This window comes from Gasterosteus aculeatus, chromosome 2 (genome assembly GCF_964276395.1).
Source record: "Gasterosteus aculeatus chromosome 2, fGasAcu3.hap1.1, whole genome shotgun sequence".
Taxonomy (NCBI): Eukaryota; Metazoa; Chordata; class Actinopteri; order Perciformes; family Gasterosteidae; genus Gasterosteus; species Gasterosteus aculeatus.
This window is the reverse complement of record NC_135689.1, coordinates 7928556-7953740: the sequence shown is the minus strand read 5'-3', so window position 1 is coordinate 7953740 and position 25185 is coordinate 7928556. Positions and strand designations below refer to the sequence as shown.

The following is a 25185-nucleotide window of genomic DNA, read 5'->3' as shown; positions in this document are numbered from 1 at the left end:
TCAGTGCTCCTGCAAAGCAGTCGATTGGGCGCGTGCTCGTTTTCTAAATTCTGGCTCGTTCTAAGCAATGTTTTCGTCTTGCAGTTGGGCTTCTTCAAGAGATCGCTGCCTTATGGCACCGCCATGGAGAAAGCACAACTCAAACCACAGGCTGCCTCTGAGGCTTAACCAGCCACCGGCGCTACCAGAGCCACAGCACCTGGCCATATGATTGCAATGGAGATGCAACAATGTAGACTGAACCGCAAAGCAGAGGAGAAAAGTAAAAGAGCAACCACTGGAACTCCACCGTGCTGCACTAGAGGAAGACAAAAATTCAAAGTTCTCCAAGCCAAATGAATGTTTCTTTGTGTTTTCTTTTGTTGCTTTTTTTAACTTATGTCTTGTTTGTTGGAAGGTTGGGAGATATTTACTTAATGTGGGCTTTTTCTCAATGCCTGAAGGCTGACATCAAACTCAAAAATGAGAAAAGGACTGTAAAGAATGCGCAGGCCTGCGGATGCAGTGAGACGCCTGTCGGGTTTCCTCGCGCAGATTCTTGTGGCGGAGAGTTCCTTAATATCGTTTTTGACTGCCCTGTTTTGGTGCTAATGATCCCACAGGACACGTGTAGCCTGCGGCAGCCAGGAGCTGTGAATTCTGCCGCCTGCTGAGGCCTGAAAGAATTCTCCTGTCCTCATTGTTGACAGATTGGTGAACAGGTTTCAGGTGGGAACATTTACCTGGCTATAGAAACCTCAATACTACAGGCCTAGATGTCCAGAATCCATCCATTTAACACCTCTACTTTTAAAACAACATTTAAAGGTTTTCTTTGGGACCTGACCTGCTTGAGGTGTTCCCCTGATTCTTGCTCAATGCACGCTGGTATATGTGCTCCAGCACCTCGCCGCCCTGAACCGGATAAGCAGGCGCAGGAAACAATAGGTGGATGCTTCCTAACGCGTCTCTCTCTGCCTCAGGTTGGTGGACAGCGCTGGGTTCAGTTGTTTTTGCACTCAAAGGAAATCTACTGATATAATTTCACCCGGGACTGACCTTCCTTTGAGTTCTGATAAGGACTCCCTGCTGATCACTTTGTTTAAATCCTGTTTGTTCGTGTTCATGGTCACCACTGCTACCGTCGTTGTGTAGTCGATTGGAGACCTGCAAAACCTCGTATCCGACTTGAACCAGCGCGGTACTTCCGTCAAACAAAACAAGGTGGCGTTCTCCTCAAGGATATTTCACTCCTGCTCGTTTTGAATCAAAACCACATGCAAGAAATGACAATCAACAATGTCGTAGGCTTTTGCAGAGAGTTTTGAGTGTGAGAGCAGGTGGGATCATCACTCTTTTTAGCGGAGCTGGGTGATATTTCGACTCTGTATCAGTTTATTAGTGTTGACTATTGATAATTTTACAATTTCTTTATGGAATCAAGTCATCAGTTGTGTGGATGCTAAAACAGTCTGATGAGTTCATAAAAGGACTTTAAATCCAGCCTTTAAAACTAGGAAATATCAACATTACGATATCTAAGATGATCTCTAGTCTCGTATTACTATATCAGTGTAATAGTAATATACTGCCCAGCCCTGTTGGAGTGTGAAGGATCCAATTCCAGCTCACAGCGTGTAATAGTTTTATATTGTATTTGTGATTGCTTCTTAGAATAAAAGCTACCAATGTTGAGGAAGAGTTGGTGGAAGTCATCCCACTATCAAAAGGCTACAAGCACCGACGATTAAAATGCTTTGTGTTGGTTTCTTTCACTTGTCACGCACATAGATTTTATGTGCCTTTTTTTATATGTAAATACTTCATGTTTGTGGGTAAGAGTTAAGGTTGTGTGTGTGACTTCATGCATACATGCATTTGTGTGAATGGTATATTTATGAATGTTTGTTTTGTGTATGAATTGGTTAGTACCTTTCCCATTGCCTAGTCCTGTTCATCTGGAGATTGAGGTTAATCGAGTCTACATTGCTAGTTTTACACATTGTAAATCTCTCACCAACAGTAAGCTTGTGGTAGTCAAAAATATTAAAGATTCCATAAAAATCTTATTTAAAAAAAAAAAGATCTTATCAACATCACTGCAGGACTTCTGTCATGTCAAACAACAACAATGACAGAAGTGTATTGTACCCATCCATTCCAAAAAGTATTTCTTTATCTGCTGTCCTTTTTAAATCAATTTCAATAGGTTAATACAGATGTTACTACATTTAGGTGGAATGTAGTGTGAAATTGATTAGAAACATTATATTCTATTCATTGTTACAGTTGGATTGCGAAACCCCAAACCTGCAGGATGCCTCGTAACCTCAAAAAGGAGAGCAGCTAGACTCTGGGAACTAAATGTGGTTTGGAAGTGCAATATTTATATTCACTCTTTCGGTTTTCTTTTAAGGTATTACAGTGCTTTCTTTTCATTTTTTTTTTGTGTCTAAGTTGTATTAAACCAGGTGGTCTTGTTTAAAAGTATGAATTGACCGCATATGGTAAATGATTTCTACGGTTGTTGTTTTTTTTCGTTTCACTTGCTTCCTCACTAAACCCAACTCTGATGTAATCGCCACTTCTTCACTGGACCACTTATCTGATGGTACTGGCTTATTTTGTTAATGTTTACAAACTGACAAAAAACAGAACACAGAGAACACATATTTTTGTAATTTATGTGCTCTACTGTTGCACCTGACCAAACACAGACGTTGTATTAACCATAAGTTTTACATGTGTCTGCCTCATCATCACACTCATAAACCTCTTATCAGCTAGCGATTTACAATTTGTCAAATGATCCATCAAATCCCCCTTATAGTAGTTTATATAAAACATCAACAATCAATTTTCTGTTCTCGACTCAAAATATCAACCCATTATTTATAATGACGGAATCATTTTACTACTTCTATGGTGACATCAGGGGGAGAAGCCGTGTTTTACGTTCTTTTTCTGGTCTTGGCCCATTTTCGCTCTCAAGGACTTCCAAAAGGTGTTGTACATATTTATGACAGGGAGTATTTTTGAAATCAAAGGTTAACTGATTTGTTGTGAATTTCTTTCACCCCATATTGGGGAGAACATTTTTCAGGAGAAAGGATGGGGAGTGGGAGGGTCTTTAGGTCACTTTTTACCTGTTACAGTTTGTACTTTTAATAAAATATTTTCCTTTTTACAAACTTGTGCTTTCATTGACACACATAATAGTTAAAATAATTTATTTAGAAAACATATGAAAGTTAATGCAGGTCAGTTAGTGGCGTCATTGCCAGAAAAAAGGATAATTGGGTAAAATGAAACACTACTAGTGCACAAAACCTGAACTAAAGTGATAAGCTCTGTGTTGTGTGTTCTTATGGCCCTTTTGTACATCCACAGACTGCGGTAAGGACTTTTTTCATTGCCACCCTGTTGCTAGGGCAACAGCTTTGGTCCAAGTTTACCTCCCTTCAGCTACTGCATTAATAAACATTGCAACAGAATATACTAAGTGACCCATTTGTAATGTTAATATATCAACAGTTTTATACAAAATGTTAAACATCAAGGAATCTTTACACTTTGCTTCACTGTACATGTAGCACAGCTTTTGTTTCCACTGTGGCACACACGCTGTTGGCGTGTAGGCTTTTTGGATCGAGAATTGGATCTTCTGGTTCACTTTTAAGGATACAACTGTTACCAAAAGACTTTTTCCCCTCTTGATGGTGTGCAGAAAGCTCATCAATCGAAGTCCTTGCGTTAACACTGCAAACAGCACCTCCAGACGTCCATCTTATTTAGGCGAGTGTGGATGTTTTTTTGATCCAGCTTTTAGTCTGTCTCATTTGCGTTACGGTTCTATAGTCTTTATACATTTGCGGGATGTTGCTCTAGCATTCTATTGTTCTGGAGAGCTGTGTCAGCTTGCGCTGGTTATCGATCACTTTCAGGTTCTGAATGTAGTGTCTGATGCTGCTGGGACTCCGCAGAGGAAAGGCGAGCTCGGAGTCTAGGTGAGAAGAAAAAAAGCACTTTTGACTGAGCTCATATACTAAATCTTCCTTTTCATTTTTTTTAATCCAGTACAATTTAAAAAGACTAATGTCAGAAGAAGGCAAATGATGAACCGTTTTAAGTCTGTTGAGCCTCACCATTTGCTACAGGGATTGCGTATAACAAAACATGACCAAACTAACTGTTAATGTTATATTAATATCACTAACATGTAGATATGCGAGTGGAAGGCCCCTCCAGAAACATCCGATCTGCCAGGCCCCTCTGTGGAGACGATGGCACTGCAGAAGAGAAATCAAAGTTTATCTTCTTCCTGCATCATTCGACAGAATCCTTATCCATTAACTCCGGCCTGCCTGCCTCTGCAACGGTTGGGGCATTTGTATGGATCCCATGCCGGTGCTATCGGTCTCAACCATACTCACCATACGGCTGGCTTCTGCACCCTCGTACAATTTTCACTGTCTTGGCAATCATTCGCTGTCAGAGTGGAAGGACGTGGAAACATTTCAGGTCCATGGTGTAAGGAGAACATAATGGAGCTTTCCAATGCTGCAATGTTTTGATTTTCTCTTACCACTTTCTCAAAATTCACCAATTTGTCTACGTAGTTTGGATTTCCATCATTGATGAACGTCATGTCTGCAGATAACAGAGCACATGTCAGAGATTAATTGTCATTTTCATCCCAACGCTGTGCAGGTGAAACTGGCGGTATCATCACCTTTGAGCAGCAGAGGCATGAAGGGGATGTAAGGAGGACTGAGTTTGGCCACAGCCAACCTGTAGGCCCTGTGGTTGCGTGAGGGATCCTATAAGGAGCGCAGAATCAAGAAAGCACCTTTTTAGTGTTAACATACTAAACAGTTAATTAAGAGTTTGGGAGCATGTACACAATGTACTGAATACGAGCATCTTGTGCAACTCACCATCAACCTCTCATAAGCGCAGTAAATTCGTTTGATCTTGCTGGGTATTCTCTGGAATAGACAATAACACTTTTTGTCATTTGGTGGATTATGATTGCATCATCATTTACGGTTGCATTCAGGTGTTCCTCACCTCCCAGGTCTTGTAAAGCCTGTGCACTGCACTGTTGCTCAAACCGAACATCACGGCAAAGAACGAGTTGAGATTCTTCTGTTCCTTTAATCTGCAACAGAGAAGACACATGGTTACAAACCATTGTTCTCCAAACGTATCGATGAGGCGTATTGTTCATCGGATTGCAGTGGTTTGAAATGTTCAAATGATGAGGGTCGGTCGTGAGCATAAATGTCGTGCTAGAATAAAAGGGACCACAAAAGTCAGTAGGCCCAATCCTCTGTGGGACACGAATGATTGTAAAGAAAATAAATAATATACAGTTCAGTCGGTGTGGACAAGCCTGCACTGACCACCAACACAAGGTTTTATGCAACTAACCCTTAACTTACACTGCGGCAATCTTTATGAACTTCTTGAGCAGAATGGCTCGTTTCACCAGGTCTTCACAGATGCACAGCTCGGTTACCACCCAGTACTGCACCTCGTTGAAACGACGCACAAACCGCTCCAGGTTAGCCGTGATGGCACCGGGGAATTTATGTAGGCCGAATATGTAGTAGACCAGCTCCACCTGCAAAGACAAATTTTTTTTTGCATTACATTAGTTTTTTTTAAACTAATAAGCATGATTTGCTTCAGAAACATGTGAAGCATGCAGGAAGTGTTATACTGGAGAACCACATGCTCTGATGGCTCAGGGCCAATAGGTGTGACTCAGGTACATTCATCAAAGAGATACCCTGTCCTTTGTTTTAATGAGGACATTTTAATACTGTACATACAGAAGTGGTTTATTTGCTGCGGTGAGATATCTGCTGGAGTTACCTCATGCATGGCAGTGAACAGTTCCCAATCGTAGTTGGTGAGCTCATTGGCGATGTCTTTGGAGCCCATCTGTTCAAGGAGGTCAGTCGTTCCTCGCTCTGGACCTTGCTGTTCCTTCAGGGGCATCTAGGAGAACAACACAAAGAGGGAGAGGAAATGAGAGAATAACAGATTCATGTTATAATATATGATCAATTATAAACGTAATGAGAAATCTCCTGGTTTATTTAAAAAAAAAACAGTATGGAGAGCATCTACTCCTCACCAGTTTTTCTGCTTGGCTGCTTGTGCAGATGAAGAGTCTCTCGTTGAGTCCCAGAGCCGTGTAGACTGCATTCGCATCCATCTTTAACTGAGCTCTTTCTGTATATAAATAATGAATCAAACAATTTTTCAGCATTCTGAAGTGACAAAGATACTTAGAAAATCACATTAGTATCCAGCTCTGACCGCAATTTAAATAAAAAAAGATTTCATGAATGTGTCTCGTCACACCTCCCATGGAGTTCATTTTGACCAAGATGTGATCCCCGCCAGGTTTGACGATAGCTGACATCACATCCTTTACAGATGTGTTCACTGGGAGCATCAGAGTGAGAGGTTTGTTGTCTGGCCTGTAAATCTCATACAGCACTGCAGTGAGACAGAGGACAATATGTCAATATGTCAATATGTTGACAAAATGTCAAAATATGAAGATTTGATCGTCGCTGAAGTGAATATTGATGTTTTATTATGAACCCACAGATACATAAGGTTGTGAAGTTACTCAACATGTATTGCAAAAAGTTCTGGTGATACACTGATAGAAACAAGTTAAGTTTCAATGATTTGAACTGACTTGATGGGTTAATTTGTTTTCTTACTCGCCTTTATCTTGAGCTCTGATTGGTTGTAACCTCCCCACTGGCTCCTCGCAGTTTGAAAACCAATCGAATGGCTGATTCTGTCGAGAGCATCAGAGTGACTCAGCCAGTCAGTAACATTAAGCTGACAAATGACAGAAGCTTGGCATTCTGTTTTCTCATTAAAATGTATCGGCGATGGTAAAATGGTGCAGCCGGCTGTCGTATGCAAAAAGACAAGACGCTCACCCTGCTCAATGTCTGGTATCCGTTCTCCGACCTGTAAAACAAGAGATGAAAAAAAAGAGTTCAGGCCTTCATGCTGCAATAGTCGTGCCGTGGGGAATGTCTCAGTAACAGCAGAGCTTATGAGAGGATGTGGATCATTTACACTTTTGTTCTCCTCCTTTCCCTGAATTGTTCTTTCAGTATGCTGAACAGACGGAAATCTCCCGCCACCTCCTTCTTCAGCCTCTGTTTGAGCCCAACCATGGAAATGACAACACAAAACAAACATAGGTATGGATTCTACTCATCAAAAAAAAAAGAAAAATCGTTGTTCGTATTGAACAAAAGGATAAAATGCGGCATGCAATCCCAACCTCCAAAGAGTCCAAGGCAACAGGGTCTTCTTTCAGCAGAAGGCCATACAGTGCCACCCACTGGCCGATCAGCTTGACCACCTTCTGCTTGGTGGTGAGGATGTAGGAAGCCTGCTCCTGCTCTGAACCCTCCGACGGCTCCGCCTGATAGGTGCGACGACGGTTAAGGGGCAATGTCACAGCAAGCTTAATCATCGCCAGCGGGGGCGGTACACAGTGAATTCATTCATCGGCATCGCTGCGTGCTAATATCTCAGGATATTGGTGCTGTAGTGCGGCACACAGCTGGCTGGTGGGCATGAAGACCTTGTGAGTGAGGAGAAAGTCACTCACACACGGATCTGTGAGAGAAGAACCACAACAACACGAGTTGAATTGGGACAAAACTATAGACACGAATGGACAAAGTAGTAAAATAAACCCCTACATGTGTATTTTGGATCTCAAAATGAAGCAGTGCTTTGGAAATGAGCTTTAATAAAAACAGGGAAACTGCAAGAAGGGTCCCACCTATTGAGTCATTTCCATTGGAGTCCAACTTTATCGTTTCCAGTAGGTGTTCTAGGATTTTCTCAGGTGTTCCTGACATAACTGTGTACCTGCACGAAACAGAACAGAAGAGAGAAAGAACAGAATATTTCTCCAAATGTTCACATTTCCTTTGTATTACTCTGCATGCATGTGCTTTTCTTGCATGGTATTGTCCGTTGTGTTATTAGTGACTGATAATAGTATGATGTCACTTTCATTGCAATTTCTCTTGTATTCTACTTCAGATGCTCGTAATTTATATTTCTGCATATTGAGTTGATTAGACGGATGTGAATGTAGGAACAGGAGTGTCAATCGCAGTGGCTCGGGTCCGAAGATGCCAACCTGGAAGTGCGTTAGGCCTCTTTGTCTTTCGCCTCTCGTTTCAGGGACATACTAAAACGCAGCGTTAGACACGCACAGTGATTCTAAGGTGCCAAATGAATTGGATTGTACATTCGTACCTTTGTAGAAAAAGGGATTTAACTCCGACTTTCCCACTCAAATATTCAGTGGTGGTGATTCTTAGGCGAGCCTAAGAATGATATGATACCAACGTCAATCTGCCAACTTATTGAATGATTATACAACTGGGTGTTGTTTTAATGTGAAAATCTGCCCTGAGGGAAATCAGGGCAGATTATTCTGCTGATAATGTTTTATAAAATGTTTGACTGTATATACTAGATTACAGTTGATTGTTCATGTGACTGTTAAGGCTGGAGGAAATGCAACAATATGGCTGCATGTGTTGTGTGAACTTCCTTTTGATTTATAGATATTTATCAATAAAAACAAAATATTTGAGACTTGAAGGATCTTACAGTTAAGATATCAGTTAATTTCTCTTCAATCCCAGTCAAGGGCTGATTATAATCTTTCAGTTTTATTTGTTGGATAACACTGCTTGTTTTTTAATATTTTAAGCAAACTATTGCTGTCTTTGTGTGTGTGTGTGTGTGTGTGTGGCTTAAAACTGCTTGAACTGTTGCTTTCGAATAGCTGTATTTATCGCTTTACTCCAGGCCACAAGAAGATAGTTGAAGGTGTGCAAGTGAGGGAGGTCAACACCATTCTTCTTGACTTTTTCTGTTTGCTAAAACACTTTCAAGACTGATAACAGGTAATAACACACCGCAGGGTTGAAGTCCATTCCTTCTCCCCTGGCGTGTCAGATAACAGCATTTAATTAGACCTTAACTGCGTTCGACAGAAAGATCTGCATGCTCGTTATGATGACAAATAGCTGCATTGGTGTTGTTGGCGCAGAGTGCGGTATCGGCCCACGCCCGCGTAGAGGAGCGCTTTAAATGGTCGTAAACCCGATCGTGGCGTGAGTGTAAGGGTTGTCTCACTTGCTGTTTCCTGCCCCTCCCTGCTGGGCCCACTCGGTTCTCTTCTCCAACACCAGCACAGTCTTCCCATGCTCCTCCAGTCGCACCGTGTTGGCTTCCACATCCTGAAGCGCGAGAAAGAAATACACGGAGGAGAGCTCAGTCAAATGCATATTGTGTGTGTGTGGATTTGAATTTCTGATGAGTCAAGGACACACCTTGAGGATGCGTATGAAGTCCTGCTTATCAACGCGGAGGAAATGGCAGTTGTCTTCTCTTAAGATGATGGTGGCGGAACGAGGGGCATCATTCAGCAAAGCCAGCTGTCCAAAGTCCTCACCCTCATGTAGCGTAGTGACCAGGCCCTGCACGAACAAAGCACTTCCAACATCGCGCTAACAGACAATCTCACCAATGCCAATTCAGACATTTCTTATTGGCAGAAAATGGCAGAAAAGAATGAATGGATTTACCTTCCCATGTGTGATCACATTTACAGAGCCTTTCCAGATGATGTACCAAGACGTCCCTTTTTCCCCCTGACTGAACACTGCGTCACAAAAAGACAGTCGGGACAAACGTTGGTCCCTTTACATGTGCCGTTTTTTACGAGGGGCTTTGCTATGTACACATGACTAGAAGGGCACAGTGAGACGAGAAGAGAAAAAAGGAACTGACTTCATCAATTGTGATTCCAGGCTGTTTGACTATTATGCAGATAATATATCCAAAAGGTGTGTTGCAGAAAAAGTGCAAGCTTAAGAGGCCATTTACGCCCATGTTGGTGGTTAAACTGGCCCAATGAGCATGAAGCAGAGCACTCACAGACTGCTCCGGCCTTGGCATGTGATTCAAAGACCAGCACCGCTGCCAGCTCCTTACGCACCTACACGCACAGCAGGCAAAGAGATTACAAATGCATTGATTAATGCTAATGGTTCTTTGATAATGGTTCTCCCACAAACACAGCAAGTTCAAACAAGGGTCCAAAAGTTATCTGGCCCTGCTCCATGGACTTCACTGCCTCCCTTTTTAGATTTTCTATTCTTTTCTTCAGTCTCGTTTTGTGGATTTCGGAGTTGACGGTTCGGTTCAATTTGTTTTCTATGCACAGAAAAACTGCATACAGTGGCTTTAATTATAAGGACACAGATGTGAGGACTTGGCCCTAAAAGTAACTCACCGAGGTGGAGAGATGAGCTACAGCCTTGACATGGAGCAGCTCCTCATAGATGACCTCCAGGTCCTCGGCACTCCTCTGACTGGGGCTAAACACAGACGTCAGTTGTAATCGCCCGCGGGTGCACGTTGTTAAAAGATGCAAGCTGGGCTGTGTTACTTATTGGTACTTATTAGTTATGTGAAGGCTGAACATACTTACCACTTGCGTAGAATCATAGTGAGCAGAGCGTCGGGTCCCAGCTGAGATAACAGCGACAGGCTCTCCTGCAGCTCCTCCTCAGAGTCCTTCTCGTTGGATATGTGGTTCAGTCCAAACTCGGAGTCCTGGAAGCGGTAGAATTGGGTCTCCTTGTCATGGAAGTTCAATTCATGTTTCACTTGATTGAGGCAGAACACAGAAGAGAGGAAACATGAATGTAAATATAAGATCCTGGATACAAATGAGGTGATTAAAACACAGGTTATTTTACAGAAGGAAATAATTAATAGATTTTGACCTTCAGGAGAATAACTTGTGGTTACTTCACGAAACTGAATGACAAAGACATATGGAAATAAGATTAATTTATTCAGAGTGATCCCCTTCATCTGATGATGAAGCATCCATATCCTGATTGGAGTGGTCTCGTGCAGGGAGACAGAGCCTCGCCCAACGAGCAAAAGCGTTTCATGAAGACTGGACTGAGTGGGAACCTTTTGTTAAATCTACGGCCAGGCAGGCTCACTGAACCGATTTCCTGCTCCTCAAGCACTTCGGAGGAATTCTTAAGTGCAGCCTGAGACGTGAGTGTCAGAATATGTTTTAGAAAATACATACTTCTACAGCCCATTAAGGCATGAGCTCGCCCAACATATATGGTAATTTGGTAGACGGTATTTCTGTCTGTTGTGAAGCACGAAGCAAAGTTATAAATCCAAACAAAGGTGGATTTATAACTTTTCATCGAACACAGTTCGGCAGAATGCAGCAGTGTATTTCTTACCATGAACAAGGATTCCTTCGTCCACCAAGACCTGCCACATTCCAACTGCTTGACTCCTGGATTGAAGGCATTCATTTTGTTTCATCAGCCAATCCACAAGTTCCTTCCCCGAACTACATTGTCTGTGAGAGAAACGTAATATTTGAATCGGCATACATTTTGCAAAACGTTATTTCCCGATATGGAAGAGAGTGTTGGTACCTGTATGTTTTGAGGTGATGCTTTCTGTCTCTAATCAGACCTGGGTTCCCGTCGATCATGACACTGTGGACCGACCTCGCTGCCTTTACCACACGATCTGAAAGAAACTTAACAAACAGGAAATAAAAAAAGCAGTTAAGCAATTGGATCTTACTGTCAAAGTTATTTGTGAGAGTTGTGTTCACATTTATCATGTGACGGTTAGCGAGGGGGGGGTGTACTTAAAGAAGAAGAAGAATAACACTGGCGGTCTTGTTAACTGAAACAGCCACCCGGGGTGCTGGAAAAAAAGGTGGCAACCAAAAAAAAAAAGAAGAAAAGTTTGCATGTATAAGTGTTCCTGCATGCGAGGATCCTGTGACGAGATGCGCGTCATGCATGTGGAGCCCACGTGTGGGCGTTTAGTGCTGTATTGCGGTGCGTCTATGGGTTGCAGGGAGGCGCGGAAGTGTTAAAAGTGTCTGTGCTAAACTCTCCCACGTTGAGCTCCGTGCCTCTGCCACCCGGCGACAACAAACTCTCACTTTGTGACCACCCTCAGCACATTTCCTTTCTCAATTATTTCCACTCCCCTCAATCCCACCCTCTGACACACATACACACGACCTGCTTGAGTCGGGTCGGGTCTTAAAAGAAACGAGCCACTGATGCAGAAGCAAGGCTTATGTAACGAGATTGGGCTTTGTTTTTGCCCTGTCCCATTTATTGCTTTACACGACACACTCTGCTTCTATTTAAGAAAATAACTAATTGGACGGTATGGTTGACTGGAGGACACATCTTTGTTGTGCTTCCCTCTGTTAGGCTTTCTCTCTCACAAAGTCTGTGCAAAGTCTTGTGACTTCTCGAGTGACTGAGATGGTTTCTTGTTATTCTTTGGATTTTCCCATTTTCTTTGAAGAGCCTCTGGCCCAGGGTGTTGGCCTAGAGATGTAAACCCAACAGCAACCATTTCCTGTTTTAGTGCACTCTCTTCTTAGTACCAATGTAAGGAAGAAATGCTTGCCTACACATTTGACCTTTTATAATGTTCTGCAACTCCTTCATGATAAGCTGCTGAAGTGCGACCGATCAACTGTCCGCTTTGCGTTCGATGGCGCCATCGCAGTCTTTGCTCTTTGGGGACTGTGACATGTGCTTGTTGGATCTACGTTCATGCAGGACTGCTTGTTATAACAGACTACTGTGGGCAACTCTGTACAGCAAAGACTGCAACCTATCGCCTCAGCATGGGGCTGTTCCCAGACCTGACATCGACAGAGTAACCCAAATGTGCCCCAAAGCGTCGGCTGTGCCCCTCTGGAGCTGTGCTGTCGAGAGGTCAGCGCTTTTCCCAGGGGCCCGTTTCCCCCTGGGACTCACATTCTCAGGCATGTCAGAGGCAAAAGCCATTTTCTTGATGGGGCCATTTTCCATTACCTAACCCCCGTCTCTCTAAAAACAATATCAAGAGCCATATTTCACGAAGGAGAACCTCCGCTGCTGAAACTGACCATCGTGTAAACATGCAGAAACATTTTCTGTCACTGTGATTCATTCTAGTTCTGGCAGTCTGCCTTAAACAGTGTGTTGCCTATTCTATCAATGTAGGTCACCTAATCATGGCATCTAGAAACTACTGTGGGTAATTGTTCCAAGTGAGTTGAATTACAGGACAAACACCTTTGCCCAAAAAGGTATTTGCACCTGTAAGTGTAGCAATGACCGACACTGCACGGCAGTTATTACCAGTATTCATCTAAAAATACGGATAAACGTATTACTTATTTCATTACTCCACAGCCTGTACATGTTTATACATATATGCTCACTTGAATGCAAGAAAGTAGAAATATCGCAGCACAATCACACCTGTATATTAGTTTCTTTAATGTCATTGTGGCCCTTTCTGAAAGTGTGAGTCATAGTCTTTTGAAGTTTATTGTACGTGGTTCGGTTCCATTGCATGCGTTTTTGTCAGGTGGAATAATGATGAGAACATTTATCCGCTGTGTCTCTCCTCTGTGGGCGAGAAATATCTTTCTTACTCAGTGACCTTAGTGGGCCGTGCTGAGTGAGAAGTGGCTACAGATGAACACTGGGAGCTGAATAGCAGCGTTATGCAGCTTTTTGGACTGATGAGGCCCTGTTTTTACTTTCTCCCTCTTTGAGAATAAAACCCACACTTCAGGAGGCAACATTTCTATCCGTGACAGATGTGGGTTCTTTCTGGCCTGCGATTGGGTTGTTTAGCATGTGATCTTTCAATTTGTAGCTGTACGTCATGTGAACTCGCATGTGTGAGCATGTGAAAATGGCCTGAAAAGGGCAAACACAATAAACAGTATAGTTGTGCACGATATGTTTCACGGCTCCAAAGCGCTGCACCTGCAGAACAGCACAAACTCAGTCAAAGGAAAGTAAAAAATATGTGAGAAGTATTTTTAGAATATGTCAACAATGTGTTATTAACCTTATGGTCACATTTGATGGTTATTAAAAAAAGCATCCGTCTCGTGTAGTATTATCTAAATGTATGATTCTCATTAGTGACTTTGGATCTGGAGCCGACACTCCCATTAACTAAGCAACTGAACAAAGCTAGAAGGTCCCAGGATGTGGGAGTATGAGGGGCCCTTGTGTGCCCTTTAGACGCCCTGTGACTAGATGCTCGTCCGCTGTGTTTTTTTTAGGATTTGCTTGGGTAGTAACGCAGGATATTATAGCAGCTAAAGAACAGCTTCAGCAGTTTGAGAGGATGCAAACACTGCAACTCTGGTTGACAGCCGAGTCGAGTCACGAGAAAGGAGCGACGTCCAGGCTGGTCAAAGTTTAAGGACTCACATTTAAGGGATACGCCAACAAGTGTCAGCTAATTTTGAGTGGCAGATGGAAAGCCTGATGTGTGCCTTACAAACCTGATTGTGAAATTCACCGCAGGAATTTAAAAATACCTGTGAGAAGGATGGATTGCTTCTGATGTGTGTGTGTGTGTGTGTGTGTGTGTGTGTGTGAGTAACAAAGCTATCCATCTCTGGTATACACACCTGCTTCATTGTGTCCTTTGAATTCAGGGCCTCTGGCAGCGGAGTCTAAGAGAAACAGGAAGAGAGACATTATCACACCCGTAGCTGTTTCTTCATATCCAAAGCCTCTGAAATAAAGCAGATAACTTGCTTTGGAAAAGCATTACACAGGAACAAGCCGGACTGGTCGCCGATAATAATCTTGGTGCAGTTCCACCAAATAAACATATTAACCAAGCTGGACTGGCCAGATAGAAAGATTCCTTATTTTCCTTTCATTGTGATGAAGGTCAACGCAAATACATTACAGACCTACGATGTGTTGCCATCGTCTCCAACGAGGAGTGGGTGCGTGTGATGAAGTAGGAGGGAAGAGTACAAAGTACAACGCCTGTGGCCACGCGTTTTGTCAAGTGAAAAGGTTGCTTTTAACTGTGGACAATTATTTTCTACTGAAAAGGCTTTTGAACATCCAAACCACGGGAGTTCATGCGCTGCAGCAGTGCCAACATGTAAACAAGTGTAGTCTTTTTTATTATTTTCTGGGGAATAACACTCTTCACAAAGGCCACGTCAGCCCTATTCTCCTGCCCAGGGACAGGAATGTGAAGTGCAGACTTGCGTGCCGTAGTGGCTGAGCGGCCGTTGGACCACCATAGAGGGAACGAGAACTTGATTCTAATACACCTGCATGTCAAATAGAGCACGCCGTAAAGTAAAGAGCGAGACATGTATGTGCCCTCGCACAGGTAAACCCAACCAAATGTAAGCTTATCCTGCACAAACTTTACCCAACCCCCCCATGTAAAGCGCGCCCAGTATGGAACGTGCGCGTCCAAAGTGGTTGGAAAACTACAGCCCATGACAGAAATGTTGGACCAGGTGCAGCTGATCGCCTGTTGGTAGTAACATGAATAATTTGGATTAACTTCTAGAGCATTAAACTGTTACTCTTAAAAGCATCAAGATATTAATCAGAAACTGTCTGCGAATGCAAACGGGCGTTTGAGAAGTACAACGCAAATTGAGGGGAACAGGTATGTTAAACGTTGTGTGGGAAATGTGAAAAAGCTCAATGTTGCCAATTGAAAAAAATGTGTAATTTTCTATATTTGCATCCATGCAAGGTATTTGTTGCCACTGAATATTCAACATTTACATAATATAATATTTTACAGGCACTGCATTTTTTACTACCGTCTTATCATGGGTGGCTCAGGTTGCAAAGCCACACAGTTACCTCTGTAAATATTAATCTATGTGCTGTGTTGATGCATTGCATGCGTTGTAAAATGTGCCAACTAAATCACTGTCATCTATCTCTCCCATCACATCACTGATATACATCCATGAAGTGTCTCCAGCCCTTCAACACTTTACGACATGTTTTGTCTGCTGTGTCACATGATCATAGCCCAGATGACACACGGCCAATTGTTTAATGTAACAAGCTCTGTTACTGTACAGGTGAAGAGCTTGATATTGGTCCTAACTAAAGAATAATTGACTAAATCCGACAGAATATAACAGTTATGACCCAACAGAATTGTTACCTGCCCCCTGACTAGACAAATACCTTGCATTCATAAAATATCTTTTATGGTGTCTTCCTGTCTGTCAGGTATGAACGAGCAATAAAGGCACGATAGTGCTCTTGCTTCTCCTGATGATGCCAGACGATAGAGCTCAGTCGGGCCCCTGAAGCTGTTAGTATGTATTAGCTCAGCGGAAGAATTGACGAATGCCACAATGCAAGTTAAATTGAGCTTATTATGCCTAAATAATTAGAGAAACTGGACCCCATTCTGGAAAAAATATTGCTTTACACAACTTTGATAATTGCACATTACATGTTAGACTTGATATTAATGTAATAATTGTGCTATTGCCGTAGATACCACGGCCTTTGTGACAGTACAATCTTCTCAAATGTGAGATCTAAATTGTAAAATATGATGATGTCAGTGAATTTAATCATTAGTACTCAAGTTATTGTCAGTAAACACAAAGTGACTTGGTGGAAGTTAAACATCTGAGAATATGGGTTATATATAGTATATAATAGTTCTTTTTACATTCAAGGATGCATTTAAATGGTCGTGAGGTGTCAAACTGGCATGCCAGATGTGTACGTATACGTTATTTAGAATATAATATGTCTAATTGTAGTTTATGCTTTTGAGTTGATTTATGAAAAGATATTTGGCTGGTCAGCAGGAAGTTCCGTCTTTTAAGATTTACAATCACCGTTTGGTAGTGCTGGTTAAATGTCAAGTATATTTAGAGCCTCGCCGCTGTTCTGTGTCTTCCTGTGACCTGCAGACAAAACCTCCCTTTTGTGAATTCCTCCACATACTCTGTAAACTTAGCGGGGATGTTGTGGTGAAGGTGGACAATCGACAATACAATACAATAAAAAAAAGAGAGACTGTGATGATGTGTTGCAATCCTACACTCATGTCTGCTAAAACAATAGAGAGATCTGCTTCGAATCACTTGAAGCATTTTGTAATATCGTGCCAGCTGCTATTTTGGGGAACCCGGTGAACACCTTTTCCCCCCAAAGCTGCTCTCTGACAAACAACAACGTTCTCCACCTCTCATGCAACTCATTTAACCACAATATGTATTGCAGTGTCCTCATAATCCACAGGGTTGTGACCTAAACATATAAAGGCAATTTTACTCTATTTAATACCACAATTGACGACCTTTTTTTTTTTTTTTTAAACAAACAGCTTCTAGTGACTAATTCAAGAAATTCACAGATACAAAGTGACATCTTGCAGTGGATGTTTTGCGATGAAGTCAAAAGTTTACAACAGACAGACAGACAGGATGATAAAGATGATCAAAACAACCCCAGCGGTGTGTGACCCGTGCATGCGAGTGGAAGTAAAGCGCTGCGTACCCAGCTGATGCCCCGTATGCTCGGTGTCTCCACCGAGGAGCGGTCCGGGTACACTCGGTAGTTGTGACTCCGAAACAGATGCATCTCGTCTCAGATCCCAACGATCGACACGCGACTTTCCCAATCAGAAGATCCGCGCACGGACTCGGCACCTCCAGGCATTCTTTTTTTTTTTTTCGCAAAGTAGATCGCTCATTCCTGCACACGGACTACACGACGCAGCCACGGCGCCGCCTCGGGGCTGCGCATTTCGTCCCTTTAAAAAAAACTGTTAAAAATAAATAAATAAAAAATTCCAGTTAGGATCCTGTACGTCGTCCCTGCTTCCAAACCCGGACAGACGCGTCTGCCTCGGTTAGGGTGTGAAGTCTCCGGGCATCCCACGCAGCACAGGGGCACTGCTGAGCTGCGTGCGTGCGTGCGTAATGGAACTACTCCGGACTCCTCAGAGAGAGAAAGCCTCCTCCGGCATTTCTCACCGCTCAATCACCAGCGTTTGATTGATTCAACTTGACCGCGTGGGCTGGTGCGCACCGTGGGACAGTTTGTCCGGTGCGTTAAACCGTGCCGGGAGGTGTACTGGGCTCATACTAAAGTACACGGGTTTCACTGAGGGCACAGCTGCTGTTGAAATGTGACAAAACCTGTAAGGCACGTTTAATTGCGCTGTACGTTTCAGCCACCTGGAAGTGCTTCATGCGAAACGTCAAGAGCAAATGCGATAAAGAAACGCATCAGAAGACATGCACATGCAAAATTTCATTTAAAAAAACTAAAGCTAAAATGTGATTGATGAAATACAAGAACAACAGTGCAGTGTAAAAAAATGATTTCATTAAAGGCAGCAGCAAACCAAAAAAGCCTTCCTGTTTAAAAAAAAGCCTTGTGTTAAAAGAAGTGAGAGTTTTTTGGGAGTTTGTCCTCAGATGTGTGGTGCATAAAAAAAACCAGAACTCTGCTCTCCATGTTTTGACTTTGGGGACAAAGAGCAGACTCGCTCCACACGACACTGAAAAGTCCGGATGGTTGGCAAACAATCAGAAATAAACCACTCGGTGCTTTAACCAAAACAGCAGCGTTAAATCAATTCTCGGACTGACGGGAACCCAGAACTCTGGAGTAATGGAGCATCTCTCCATCTCCTCTTTTAAAAAGGCCTCGTCCCTGTGAGCCACATCTCAGAGAAACGGCCCGTTTGGCAGTTCACCTGCCCTGTAAAATCACAGGACTGAGTCAAGGTTAATAAAGGAGTCATAATGTTCCATGCGGGCACTATGTGGTCTAGTTTGTTCAGTGCAGTAGCTCCTTACGGCGCACTTGAGCTTCAGAACTCTGTACACACACACACACTTATCTGGCTGTCCAGCTGGCCGGCTCAAGCGGGTCTGTTGCACATGGACATGCAGATAAACTCTTTCAAGGGCAGAAACCGTTTAGTTTGTGGAACAGCACTTGGTGGTCTCATTAATAGCTTTGCTCAGTTGTAATCATCAATTTGCTGACAGGTGTCCTTTGCACAAGTGTTGAACTGTCATATCTGTTTTATGGATTCATAAAACTCATAATGTTGTATATTGTCCCGAAAGGTGAATAGTTTAGGTCTGAAGACACATTTGGCCTGTTACAAACTCACATGGATGAGTGGATGATGTTTGTAGGTCAGACCAGACATTGTTGTTCCATTATATTTGATGGACCTTATTCATGTTGTGTAGGCAGATGACTTACTTCCCCGTCCACTGGTGTGCAACGTCTCGGTGTGGAACAGACAGACTTCTCCATAGAGAGGATGGCTTGAACAGTAACTGTGGGAAATCAACAAGAAGACGGGATACACTTATTTTCTTTAAGACACATGTGAAAGCATCAGTCCAGCCTGTTTGTGGATGATTGTCCGAGGATTTGCAGACTGCACGTCGAACAAGGACAAGGAGATCCTCCACAACCCGTGTACCTCCAGTTCGAACTGTGTGCCGGAGCCTGCCGATGTTACGTGAGACTTGTTTAAATCCCTGCTATTGTTCCAGCGCAGGGCCGCCCTTCCTGTACTGACCTCAATGAGTCAGTTTGCCACGGCTTTCCCCAAGACACACACACACACACACACACACACACACACACAGACGAAAACACTAAGTCTGTCCTGCTCCTGCGCTTTGGTTTTGGTTGTTCATCCTGCTGAAGAAGGAGGGCAATTTATTTAAACTCCCTTCTAAATATTATTATCTAGTCCAGCACCTGTTTGTCACGTCTGTTTAGGCCTTAGTGTTACTTTCCCGGAGTTGCACTCCGTTAACATTTGTGTTGAGCGAATGCCAGAAGCCGAGAGAGAGAGAGGGAGAGAGAGAGAGGGGGAGAGAGATCAATTCGCTTTGAATGAGAAGGCCTTTTCATTTGAATGTCACAACATAAGTGACATCCATCGCCTGCCCTGGAATTTAAAGCTGCTGCGAGACGACATAATATCATCATAACAATCCCTCTGAAAAAAGACAGTAACTTCTTACCAAGTTTAGACCCCGTGACCTCGGTGATGGATCATGGGGAGGCTGCAGTCAACATAAGCGATTTCTCCAAGTGAAGCTGATTCCTTTTTCTTGTAAACTTGTATGACTCTCCGTCTCCACGAAATGCTTCACAGGGTCTCTGCGATGCCGAGTTAAGACAGTACACAATGAAGGAATCCAGCTTCCCTTCTCATGACCTCCCGAGGGTATGTTAAAGAGATAGTTTGGCTGATAAGGACCAGCACGTTGCCGCTCGATGATATCTGACAAAAGTGTCTGTGTCGTGTGCACAGCAGGATTTCTGCAGAGAATAATGTGCCTGGGATACATTGTTGTTGTGAGTTAAACACAAAACAACAACAGAACAAACTGCCTCCGTTGTAGAGGTCTGATCTGCGCTGGGTGGGAATCATAAACGATCGGTTTATGAAAAGTTAAAAAAGCAGAGAAGGGATGGCGATCACTTTGCTGACCTCGTATTGAAAAGGAAAGAACATTCCACGTGCTACAATGTCGGGTGATCTTGTTTGAGGTTCAGAACATTTTGTCTGTCAAAAGGTTCCTTCTGACAGAAGAGTAAACTACTGACCACTTAAACTCTTCTGGTACTCTGGTACCTGATCACCCATTCACTTTAAAAACAAATGCTGCTCTCTATTGAGAGTACAGGTGCACTGCAATCTCAATAACTCAACTAAGTGGAGAGAAAATCCATGTTAACATCAGGCAAATGTTAAGTATATAAATGATTATAGTGGATTCAAGTCTGATAGACGGCTTACCTTTATAGGAATCGCTAAACAAAAAAACAACTAAAAACGGACTGACATGGATGCACTTATATTTTATATCTTATATTTTATATATATAGTTTATTTTTATAAACTAAACCAATAACATGTGTTGTTTATCTGTGGTTCTCTCTCCATTTCTTTGTATTTATTTTTGTGTTTCTATTTAGATCCTCTGGGAAGGGGAGTGGGATTTCCTGCAACACATCTACGCCCAAGGAATGTGTACTTTGCCAACTGTCTTTGTTGTGCCTGTCTGGTAGTGCACACACACACACACACACACACACACACACACACACACACACACACACACACACACACACACACACACACACACACACACACACACACACACACACACACACACACACTAATACGCCTTTTCCTCCCTTTCCCCTGTACAGTTATTAGCAGTAACAGCCAGTGAAATATCTCATCTGTTTGACCCCGAGGTCAAATAAGGACTGAGACAGAAAGTTTAGCAGACAACAGCGTTAGAACAAATGGTTACAAAAATAAGTAGCCACCTCCCCAAAAAACTTTGTCATATCGTTCTAAAACATCTACCTCTCGTACGTAGTCACATGCTGATGGATACCAAATGAATTCAGTCATAGATGGTTGAACAAGCAACAAATAACTCAAAGATTATTCCGACCTGCTTTTGGTTTCCTAATGTAGGACTTGCTTTGTTTGAAAATGTGAAGCCATTAGTGTTGAAAAAAATCAATATTTTAAAATCTGCACGTGTCTGACAAGATATCTGATAATATCTTGTCAGACACGTACTTGGTCAGGCACCCTAACACGTCCATAGCGTACCATGTAAAGTCTGTTATCCATCTGAAGAAATAAAAATGATAATCATAAACTAACCGATGTGTCAGTCCATTAGATCATTTTATTAAGTGATCAAACACTCACCACTGCACGCTGGTACGGTTCTTTCCCCAGTTTGGAGGTTTTCTGCCGTCTCTTTCCACCCTTTGCGCTTTTCAAATGTTCAAGGATGATTTTTTCAGTCATTGCGGTTAGTGTGAGTGGTGGGGAGTGTTGCTGTGCTTGGCTTCCTGTATCTCTCTGATTGGCCGTGATGAGAATGCCCCAGGACTCATACAGCAAAGTCTGTGTGACTGTAAAGACACGATCAGAACACGAGCAACTGCACAGATGTTTATGTAATTCACGTTCATTCTGCCAGCTTCAAATAGAACACTGTAGATATGAGATGTTTTCACTTTCTATCATTTTTCTAATTGTGCAACTTGTTTTTTTTATTAAACAGCTGTGGAATGTAACAGAACACTCACTGAAGCTGTTGGATGTTACTCGTATGTTGCTTGACTATTTTCAATTAATGCCACGCTATACCAGTTGAGCACTACAACTTGAATGTAAATATTGATGTACTGGATTAACTTATGCAAGTATAACTTTTTAATGTGTCAAATGAAGAAAAACGCCCTCGCAGGGAGCTGTTCATCGGCAAAGAACAAGACAACAAATGATCATACGGTTTAACGTCAGTGGGCTTTCGCTGCAGTTCCTCTTTGCTCTTCCTCTGGTGTCCGCTAGGGGGCGCGTGTCCACTAGGGGGCAGCTGTTGGCGTGCCGTTGGTTTTCCTCGCCGCAAAGATATTTGAATGTTCAAGTGATAGATGAACCCTCGCAAAATTGTGTTAAAAAAGGCACGCACACCACTGGTGTCTTTTCCCACACAGCAACTATCTCCAGTGTTGTTTTGACGGTGACGTTTATGCACAAACACCAGTTACGCCGATTCGGTGCCGTCTCTATCTGCCGAGGATAGACGGGGACCGACGGTGGGCGGGTTTTCTAGCTTACAGCCGGTCATCTTTGCAGCTCCGATAAACACGATAAACGCTGCTGTCGGTACTTTTGTATTTTCTTTCTCTCCCTTTTAGCCTGAAATCGAACTTGCGTGACTTGAATCGTCGTGTCGTGTCAGGCGCACGGACCGACTGTTTAGCGTTTTCTAAAGCTAGCTAACGCCAACTAGCGTTGGCTGACGTCGTTGTCGCTCGTAGGAATTCGATGTTGTCATTTTCGCGTCTCTGGTGTCGATGCTGTTACATAATGTGGCGGTAAGCTGTTAGCTTAATACACGTCTAATAGCCATCGTATAACGTTGCGTCTGTGACTCGCGGACCCGCTACAAACACTCCGGCGGCCCCGTGGTTGGATTGTTTGTTTACAATGGGAGTCAGCAGGATTTACATTAGCATCGGCTATGCTACCTTCGGAACTCTGGTTGGATTCTCGGCGTTCTTGGTCTGGAACGTAGCGTACAAACAGCCGTGGACGGCGGCCATGGGAGGCCTGTCGGGTATGTTTACACACACATAAAACCGGAGCATCTCACCCAGGTTGCTTATTTCATTTCTGTAAGGCCCTCGCAGTCAAACGTCACGCGGTGGTCACATTGGTTTGTATTTACTCTGGTCACTGACATGCTAACCGCTAACTGTTAGCATGTCAGTGACCAGAGTAAATACAGCAGCTAACACATGCTTTCCTGTCAGTGTGGTGTATATGTGGGCTCCAGCTGATCCACATCCCCTGCAGGCTTCAGTCCGGCATAAACAATACCGGTTTTAGTGAATGGCGCTTTCAGTATATTAAAAATATATATAACATAGGCTTGTTTTTAGAATAGGCCCTAACGTTACACTCAATAAAGGTGTAAAACTTGTCTTTCAACAGGTGTTTTGGCCCTCTGGTCACTCGTCACACACATCATGTACCTGCAGGACTTCTGGCGTACTTGGCTCAAAGGCCTCAAGTTCTTCATCACTGTCGGCGTGCTCTTCTCCGTCGTGGCAGTGGCCGCCTTCATCACCTTCCTGACCCTCGCCATCAAACAGAAGCAATGTAATGAGCAATCTTCATTACAATACAGACTTAGTGGACAATATTTATTGTTAGGACTGCTTAATAATTCTAATATTGGTTTCCTAAGTATTCACCACATTGATCTTTCTGTCCCGCAGCTCCTACTGACCCGAACAGCCTTTATCTCTCCTGTGTGTGGAGCTTCATGACTCTCAAATGGTCCTTCCTCTTGGCCTTATATTCCTACAGATATCGCCAGGAGTTCGCAGACATCAGCATCCTCAGCGACTTTTAGTCTGTACTGATTTTTTACCCTGCGATGGACTTTGAGAGGTTTTAGGCAGCCAGAAGGAGCTGGCCAAAGAGCTTTTGTAACAACGAGGCGAAGGAGGAGGAGGAAAAACAAGAAAAGCAGACCTTGCTAGGTTAAGAAGAACCTGACTTTTACCACTTGGATTTGTGTTGTCAATTGTTCACCTACTTTTACCGACCCAAATGTTCCTGTAAGTAGTCATAAGTCTGACCTCCTGAAGACCAGCTGCTTTTAATACAAATGGCTTGAGGCGTTACACGTAAAGACATGCTGGGTTTTTAAGAATTTATCTTGGGGATGTTTAATCTTAAAAACGCTTAAAATACACATAATGGAATCCCCAATGTAACAGGCTTTTAATCTAATGATAAACTGTGAAAATGAAAGAGAAAATACCCCCAAAGCTTAAAATCCCCAGAACCAAAACTAAAACCTCCCACCTGAAGCCACTAATCGGGAGGTTGACGCTGTTTGTTGGAGGGCTTGAATGTTTGTACCCAAATGATCTTTTTCATAGTTTGCAGATTTGAACAACAGGATACTTTCATTACTACAGTCACTGTTTTAGTCAGTCCCTTGGCTCCCTTTGATAGTTACCCTTTTATTACTCTCATTTAATGTGTTTTGAAGAGAGTAGTTTGTAGTTTATTTCTTCTTTTTTATTCCATATTTACTTTTAGAAGAACTGAAGAAAATGCTTTCCTCTGGAATTTATCATTTGTTCCAAAATAGAGACTTTTTCTATCAAGAGCTCACTGTAAAATAATGACATTCCTCTTAAGAGAAAACCTAAATTAGTTGGACATATAATTGCACTTTAGTCTTTAATATTGATGCCATTGTTTTGCACACAGATCCTACTACAATGGAAATAATCAGGTTTTACAGTCATCTCTGTCTCACCATTTGAAATTTTTAATTACACTATATGTAATTATTTTACAGTTGGCAAGTTAAACTAGGCCTTGTAAGTGGTTTATATCCAGCTGTTGCTCATTTTACCTTCTACGATAAAAACATATTAAACATCTATGTTTTTAAAGAATGAATGTCAGGATGTTACATGTAAATACCCAATGAACCAATTAAAATTGCATTTATTGTTAATTAGTCTCTTTGCTCTGTAGCACACAAATACAGCAGCACCTAACGCGTCGACAATTCAAAGTTGTGCTGAAGCTTTTTCCTTCACTAAGCTCCACCCAGGAGGTGCACATGGTCTTAAGCGCAGCTTCATAAATGATCAAACAAGTGGGTAATACGCA

At 42.7% G+C, this 25185-nt stretch overlaps 3 protein-coding genes across 8 annotated transcripts in view; 2 read left to right on the top strand and 1 right to left on the bottom strand.

The window, feature by feature from the left end:
* itga5 (integrin, alpha 5 (fibronectin receptor, alpha polypeptide)) overlaps nucleotides 1–3170 on the top strand; it is a 31088-nt gene extending 27918 nt beyond the window's left edge. The window contains exon 30 of the mRNA XM_040192481.2: nucleotides 85–3170. Coding sequence (XP_040048415.2) covers nucleotides 85–168 — 84 coding nt within the window. The 3' untranslated portion in view covers nucleotides 169–3170. The remainder of the gene's footprint in view (nucleotides 1–84) is intronic.
* A 22-nt stretch (nucleotides 3171–3192) lies between these two features.
* Nucleotides 3193–22940, bottom strand: rapgef3 (Rap guanine nucleotide exchange factor (GEF) 3). 6 transcript variants are annotated; one of them, XM_040192485.2, is made up of 29 exons: nucleotides 22269–22940; nucleotides 21679–21887; nucleotides 19182–19258; nucleotides 14564–14608; nucleotides 11538–11644; nucleotides 11337–11458; nucleotides 10553–10730; nucleotides 10355–10439; nucleotides 9997–10057; nucleotides 9645–9721; nucleotides 9390–9536; nucleotides 9193–9296; nucleotides 7817–7905; nucleotides 7569–7647; nucleotides 7307–7457; nucleotides 7096–7178; nucleotides 6954–6984; nucleotides 6730–6805; nucleotides 6355–6492; nucleotides 6125–6222; nucleotides 5860–5985; nucleotides 5424–5605; nucleotides 5050–5140; nucleotides 4917–4967; nucleotides 4712–4799; nucleotides 4565–4629; nucleotides 4413–4467; nucleotides 4197–4268; nucleotides 3193–3982 (listed from the first exon to the last, which is right to left on the bottom strand). In XM_040192485.2, the coding sequence occupies exons 3-29, from the start codon at nucleotides 19233–19235 to the stop codon at nucleotides 3864–3866; spliced, it is 2574 nt and encodes an 857-aa protein (XP_040048419.2). In that variant the 5' UTR covers nucleotides 19236–19258; nucleotides 21679–21887; nucleotides 22269–22940; the 3' UTR covers nucleotides 3193–3863. The 6 variants fall into 6 exon arrangements, with proteins under 6 accessions (XP_040048419.2, XP_077946078.1, XP_040048420.2 ...); XM_078089952.1 differs by lacking the exon at nucleotides 22269–22940 and having other exon boundaries at nucleotides 11538–11634; nucleotides 21679–21765; XM_040192486.2 differs by lacking the exons at nucleotides 21679–21887; nucleotides 22269–22940 and adding an exon at nucleotides 19961–20093.
* Nucleotides 22598–25027, top strand: slc48a1a (solute carrier family 48 member 1a). Its single transcript, XM_040192491.2, has 3 exons — nucleotides 22598–23101; nucleotides 23479–23646; nucleotides 23766–25027. The coding sequence occupies exons 1-3, from the start codon at nucleotides 22972–22974 to the stop codon at nucleotides 23900–23902; spliced, it is 435 nt and encodes a 144-aa protein (XP_040048425.1). The 5' UTR covers nucleotides 22598–22971; the 3' UTR covers nucleotides 23903–25027.
* Nucleotides 25028–25185: the final 158 nt, after the last annotated feature.

Excerpts from the sequence above, each read along its gene's own strand:
- rapgef3 (XM_040192483.2), bottom strand. The coding sequence starts at position 17,537 with ATGCATCTGTTTCGGAGTCACAACTACCGAGTGTACCCGGACCGCTCC. Across the intron at positions 11,645-14,563 it reads CAAAGGACACAATGAAGCAG|TTTCTTTCAGATCGTGTGGT; the intron begins GTGTGTATACCA and ends CTGTTTGTTAAG. Across the intron at positions 7,906-9,192 it reads GGAGGGGCAGGAAACAGCAA|GTACACAGTTATGTCAGGAA; the intron begins GTGAGACAACCC and ends TGTTTCGTGCAG.
- slc48a1a (XM_040192491.2), top strand. The coding sequence starts at position 22,972 with ATGGGAGTCAGCAGGATTTACATTAGCATCGGCTATGCTACCTTCGGA. Across the intron at positions 23,102-23,478 it reads GGCCATGGGAGGCCTGTCGG|GTGTTTTGGCCCTCTGGTCA; the intron begins GTATGTTTACAC and ends GTCTTTCAACAG. Across the intron at positions 23,647-23,765 it reads CGCCATCAAACAGAAGCAAT|CTCCTACTGACCCGAACAGC; the intron begins GTAATGAGCAAT and ends TCTGTCCCGCAG.